General features: G+C 50.6%; 1 protein-coding gene across 1 annotated transcript in view; it reads left to right on the top strand.

Annotated features, from left to right (window-relative positions):
- The first annotated feature begins 1221 nt into the window (after window positions 1-1221).
- The window catches only part of SLC10A7 (solute carrier family 10, member 7), a 192600-nt gene continuing 187209 nt past the window's right edge, over window positions 1222-6612 (top strand). Inside the window, exon 1 of the mRNA XM_009890754.1 lies at window positions 1222-1265. Coding sequence (XP_009889056.1) covers window positions 1222-1265 — 44 coding nt within the window. The remainder of the gene's footprint in view (window positions 1266-6612) is intronic.

The following is a 6612-nucleotide window of genomic DNA, read 5'->3' as shown; positions in this document are numbered from 1 at the left end:
ATTACAGTAAAACTTAGTTTTTGAGCCTGCTGTATTCCTTTCTCATTTGCACTTTCTTCCCCGCTTTTCTTTGTCCTCATTTGTTTCCTCCTTCCCCTTCATTTAAAGTCTCCCCTCTGCCTTCACAATTGTGGTTAACATTGGGTTCTGCAGAAGCTCATTCACCCACCCCTCACATCACCTGCCAAAAAGTTGGCACGTGCAGTTCCTTCTTTACAAGGAACCGCCGTCTTTTTTTCTCTGATTGTCTGAAACCTCTTCCTAACCAAAGGAAAGTCACGTCTCCAAAACGATTGTGCGGTTGTTTACATTACTAGGAAAAACAAAACTGTTCCATACTGCTGAAAAGTGATTAAACTCATTGGCTTTCTGCATTTGAAAAGCGGCTAAGTTCTGTTTATCTGCGTTCATTCTTGACTTCACAACTGTTTTCCCCAGTTTGCAGGTTTCAGCAACATTTAAGATAGCAGGATTTGCTCTGTTATTGCTATAGCCTGGGATTTTGGTGTGTCTGCTGTGCTTCGGAGCCTCCTGTCCGTCGTTAACCTTGGCTGCCTGCCGAATGAAGACTCGATACGGATGAAAAGTAAAGATGATGAGCTAGCTCTAATTAAACTTTGCCGCAAACAGCTGATTTGTAAAAGTGACGTTATGCCCTCGAGAAAAACAAAGGTGCTTAAGCCTGGAATATCCCTGATCTCTGCACAGCAGCCTGCTGCTAAACGCCTGCCAGACTCTGCCCTTCGGAAACTCGGACCCTCCTCTTCACACCCTGGCCGTGGGGCGTGCTGGCGGATCTCTGTGTCGGAGCAACCCGACCAGTTGTAAACTGGCAGTGCTTTCACCCAGTATCATCCACAACTGCCTCCCTATTAAGTCTCTCAGCCTGGAAGCACCCTCGTGTCTCCTTAATAGGGGTTAGCATTATTTATAGCAATTTACAGGTGTGCTGCTAAAAGACCGAACTGTAAATCACCTCAAATGTTGTTCCATGATGAAGTGCCTCAATATTATTTAACGAATTGCCCCAACATGACTGAACGATGCACAACGGAAAAATTTGCCACAGAAACGTAATAATGAAAAGGCCATAATGCTGCGTATTTAGTTCAGATTTGTAATTGCAGTTGATATTCTTCTGGCAGTTTTGTACTCCAGGAGTATTTTTGGCTTCAGAAAAGCAGAGTAGTTCTAACCTGGGGGTGTCAGCGGGGCGCTACGATGACTAATACATGTGAGACTGTTATACAGCTGGCGTTGCGGAGGTATTTGACACAAAAAAGATCAGGCTGCGTGCGCGTGGTTTAGTTACAGCTCACTGCCTAGAGTGTGAGGTAGCAACGGTGTTTTACAGTGTACGAGAGTGATTCTGCCTCAGTAGAAAGAAAATTGAGGTGTGATGAAACGCCAGCCAAAACTGCCTACAGATACCTCAAAATAAAGAACTACACGTGTTCTGAGGTGTTGGTTCATCGTATGTGGCCTTAATCTGAGCACAGCACTTTCCCAGATCAAGGATAGGCTCGTAATTTTGAAACGAGAGGAAAGGTAGAGCAGCACCTTCTTCCTAGAAAGCCTGGACTGAAAATGAACCGCATCAGTTCTTATATTGGTCCTTTTTCTTGTAGGTGTTTTTCCTCCTTCAGATGTGCAGGGTACCATTATGTGGTAAATGGCTTCTGGTTCTTCTTTACTCGACCAAGGACAGTTTAAAGATTGTCATGCCCGAAACAGACACCCAGTTGAGGTCTCTGGGTGAGATCTGGCACAAAAAGGTAACGGAGCAGCCCAACACCAGCAGCCAGGTCACCTGCTGATTTCCTCTGGGCAAGAAAAAAATGCTCACAAACACCTATAGGCGTATTTGGAAGGGCAAGGGAGGGAAGAAGGGATCAGGAGGAGCGAAGGGAGGGTTGGTGTCAGCGCTTCCTTCCCAGGGATTCAGGGTTTGGAGGTGTACGAACTAAAGAGCCTTTTCTAAAGGTGAGAACTGAATAGCCCTGGCAATGCCTCTGGTTGTTTTTGCATTTTTTTTAAGGAGTAACTTTTTTTTTCAATTTAACCTTCTGAGTTTTCTCAGTTCAATCTTAACATCAGTCACATCGCTCCTAATAGGAAGCCCAAGACCTTCTAAAACCATCAGTGAAAGGGTTTAAAATGTTACCACAGAAATGAAGTGTGCGTTTCCACGTGGATAACGGGGCTGTTTGTGCCGGCGCGTGCGCATGTGCAGGAGGACCCGGTTAATTAAAGCCGGTCTCAGACTGCGGAGCTGCATTCGGGCTGCTGCTGAGCTGGGAGGGTGAGAGCCGCCGCAACAGGAGCGGTCTGGGGGGGCAGGAAAGTGTGAAGGAGGTACCCCGGGTGTTGAAACGTTCACCCAAGAAGCATCTCTTCTTCAGGTGGCTCACGGGAGCCTGGCTGCCTCGGGAGGGCCTGGGGGACCACGGTCCCCATGGCCGTCCCTGTCTGTTTGTACCTCTTTCTGTGCCTCCCCCGGCCTCAAACTGGCTTTAAAACCCTTCACCCACTTCAAAGCACTGGAACAGATAGGGAAAGGGCTTGACTCTGAATATATCCCCACAGATTTTGTGCAGCAAAGCAGCTGACAGAGGGGACAGACCCCATGTGTGTCCCACACAAGGGAAAAGGCAGAACATCACACATATACCAGAAAGCCTGCCCCAGGCGAGAGGTTTTATTAACGCTGCAGGCCCAGGAAAAGCATCAGGTGGAGTTTATGCCTTATTTGACATCCGAGAACCCAACCAAAAGACCCAAATTCAAGGGAAGTCGGCTTTCGCCGTTCTGCTGCCGCTCTGCCTCCTCACTGCGGTACCCCTGAGGCCGAGCTTTAAAAATGACCGCCGTGCTGCTTCAGGGGAAATAAACCAACTTCTTGCTGTAGTTTGAGGTGAAATGGGTGTTTCGTTGGGCATGTCATACTCCCAGTGTCCTGGAAGTAAGATATTCAAGGATGCTACTGGTTCAGCTTTTTGGAAGTGCTGTCAGATGGGGCAGGGTTGGTCCGCTGGTCTGAGGTCTCTCCTAGGACTTGGGAGACCTCTTTACAATTCCTCACCCATCCAAACTTCTCTGTTTTCCTCTGCTGTAAGGTGGGGTAGGAGCATGTCCCTGCCTCCTGGGGATGTTGGGGGGATCAGTATGCTAAATAACATGAGGCACTCTGATACTCTGATACCAGAGAGAGGGGCAAAAGCATTGAATTACCATAAAGACCCCAAAAGAATTGTAAAACTCTAGGAAAAAAAAAAAAAAACAAAAACAAACCAGCCAGCCCATTGGGACGCAGTGTTAAATACACCATCACTCACCCCCAGCGTGATTTTCCCTCTTCTGCATGCTCTCTTCCATGCGTTGCCACCGCTCGTGCAATTTGAGCCCACGACATGTATAAAAGGGGACTATTGCAGCACACGCGAGCGTCAGCATTTGGACCGCGTGTTTTCCTTCACAGAGCACCCGCCACCTTGGCTCTAGAAACCTTCTAAGTGATGTGTTTTGCAAAAATAAATAAATAAGGGAGCGAATGAAAATGTCATATACATAAATATGCCACAGTAAGTTTAGTCTTTGGATCAAAGTGCTCAAAACGAGACAGCTTTGAAACAGAAAGGTAGGAATCAAAATTACACGTCCCTGCGTCTCAGCTCGGATGCCAGCTGTTTAACTGAGGCGTACGTACCGGGGCTGATTAAATGAAAACATTTTAACAGCTGTCTAAAAAACTAAAACCCATCTCCCCATCTTCCCGGGGCCGCCTGGTACACCATCTCCACGGGCTGCCCAGGAGAGCGGCCGCTCAGCTCCAGCCCGCACCGGCCCCGTCTCTGCTCATCGGAGGGCCACCGGGCACGCAGGGCTGCTCCGGGCTCATCCAAAGGATAAGCAATAAGATCCTTGGCAAGGTCCAGACCTCATCGAGTCCTGGTGCCATTGACTAGCAAATCTGCGTCTGGGCAAGAGCCCGTGGGCTGGCTGGCTCTAATCCACACCATTCAATGAGTTAAAAACAATGCTGGTTAATTCAGAGGGACAAAGTAGCTCAGCGGGTTGAGGGGAGAGGCCCTGGTTTTCATAGCCGAGCCAAACACAGCCCGACCTCCCCAGTGGGAAAGAGGCTTTATGGAAGAGAAAAAGCTTTAGGTAAGTGATGGGTGGTCTCTGGTGGCTGCATCCCTGCCAGTCTGCAGAACCAGCTGGGAACCGTTCCCCGGCCCTGGGGCCAAGTGGCACTGCGTGAGTGCTCATTCCCCTCCTCTCTTCCCTTCCCTCGCCAAAACTGGGTGGGCACAACTGAACTGCCTGCTTGGAGCAGATACTGTCCCAAGCCCATGGCCAAGCATTGCCTGGGAGGGTGTTTATCGGCTCTGGCCAGCACGGCAGAACCAGAGCCATCTGTGGCCGGGCTGGTGCCCCAGTCCTGCTTTGTTTCCTGGTGCAGGCACAGCCAGGAGGTGCTGACCTGCGATGTTTGCCTGGGCTCTGGGGGGGCTGTACTAGATGTCCTCCCAGGATCCCATCTCCTCAGCTATACTGGGAGGATGGTGATACCCTTCTTGTGTTGCCACAAACCCCAGCACTGGGTTTTAATAGTGTCCTCAGCAGGGCCAGCAGCAATCACGCAGCCCAACCTGCATCAGCCATCACCCCTCTCTGAACACAACCTCCCCGTCCGTGGGAGGCAAGGGTTTCCCCGGCTTCCCTGAGCAGGCACGGGATTACCCTGGGCAGAGAGACAGGGACCGGACACGTCACCCCCTCCGCCACCCCCAGCCCACTGCCCACATCCACCTTGGGTCTGCCTATCCATGGAAGCTGAAATGAAGAGTGGTTTAAATTGCAACCAGGTGGGAGGGTAACGGGGAGCAGGCAGCCACCCCTGCCGTGAGCTGCATCAGTTAGCAAGGGCATCCTAGCTGGGCTTCCCCCCACAGCGATGCCGCTTCTCCGTGAGGAAGAGCCAGTAGGAAAGTTCTGTGGGCACCTTTGGGGTTGGAACTAGATGATCTTTAAGGTCCCTTCCAACCTAAACCATTCTATGATTCTATGATCTTCACATAAGGTATTTAAGTACAAGAAACTTGGGAAAGTTATGCATCAAAGCACCAGGCATGTCCATTCACAGTCATTTTTGAAGATGCTGCCTTTTAAGAATGGCTTCTTAAAATTTCTAAAATGAAGAGCAATCAGGAAATAAATTTTACAACTCGGGACATAAAAACAATTTCAGAAGGTGACATCTTTTGCTTTTTTTTGCATAGCATTGGTTGTGTGTAAGAGAGTGTGTGTGTGTGTGTGTGTGCACCTGTGGGATGGAGGCTTTTACTATGCGAAGGTTTGTGCAAGCCCTCCTCATCACGTTTTTCTTTGGCCCGTGGGGCTTCGTGTTACTGCCCAGCAGGTGTTGCCACGCATGTTGCTGCCAGAAGCCCCCCCCCCAAGAGTCGTAGCCATTACCGGGGTGGGAATGGGACCTGTACACGGCTCATTCACTGCGGTACATCCACCATTTCTGCCCACAAAATAAGGCAAGAAACTGCACTGCTTTGCACTTGCTTAAAAGCTGTAACCACTGCTGTGATAAAATGTTGTCCTCGTCATAACACGAGACTTTTCCACGGCTTTCCCTCCCCACCTGACGTGATAGTTTTTAATGGCTTTGTTAATTACAGACAAAGCTATCTCCCTGTAAAATGCCGCCCCCCAAAAAACGTATGTTCTCAATGTTAAGTCTATCCTACCCACTTCCATAGCTTTCTCTCCAAAATAATGTGGTGACACCTGCAAGAGAGAAACTATGAGGGTTTTAAGTGAGCAGATGGGTAAGAAAGGGCCTTCCACCGTGCCACAAGCCCTTTGCAAATCCAGCAGGCCACACATGTGCTCCCACATGCACCCTGAGAGGACTCAGTCCCCAAATGCCACATGCAAACGCACCAGGAAAACACATGCCAGCCACGAGCACGGCAACGAGCTGCCGTGCTACATCTCCCGTACGTTCCTGGTGGCAACAGCTACGAACACATCTGCAAGTACAATTCAGCACGTCAGCCTCGGGCCTTCTGATGGGTCTTTGTGCCTCGTGGTTTTGCGTACCCCAGGGTGATGCTTTTGCTGGTCATCCTGAAGGTGTTTTTCTCTTCCTCTGACCAGAGAGCATCTGGGACCAGTATAGTGGCAGTGGCTCTAGGAGGGGCTTACAATGCTGGTGACGACTTTGCGATCCGACATGTCCCACTCTTCAGGGTCAGCCCTCTCTCGGGTGGGAGCTGTGTGCACCCCACCCCGCACAGATGGATCCCCACCCCCGGGCTTGCTGCCCAAGAGATGGAGAGGGCTGGATGCGGCCGTGTGGCTGCTTACCCATTGCCACCCTGGCTGGAGAGGAGACAAGTGTCCCCACGGGTGTCAGTGTGCCCCTGGGACCTTGCGGGGAGGTAAAGACCCCTTTGATGCAGGCCTGTGCGGAAAGCTGATCAGAACCCCTGGGAGGGTGTTTGTGCCGGGGGCTTGCCGGGCTGCAGCGGGGTTTGGGGACGGCTGATGGTACCTGACCCATACGCTCGGGGGGGAGGTGGGGGGGGTGGG

This window comes from Charadrius vociferus, unplaced genomic scaffold (assembly GCF_000708025.1).
Source record: "Charadrius vociferus isolate BGI_N301 unplaced genomic scaffold, ASM70802v2 scaffold178, whole genome shotgun sequence".
Taxonomy (NCBI): Eukaryota; Metazoa; Chordata; class Aves; order Charadriiformes; family Charadriidae; genus Charadrius; species Charadrius vociferus.
Note: the sequence above shows the minus strand (reverse complement) of the source record. Positions and strands in the feature narration are given on the sequence as shown.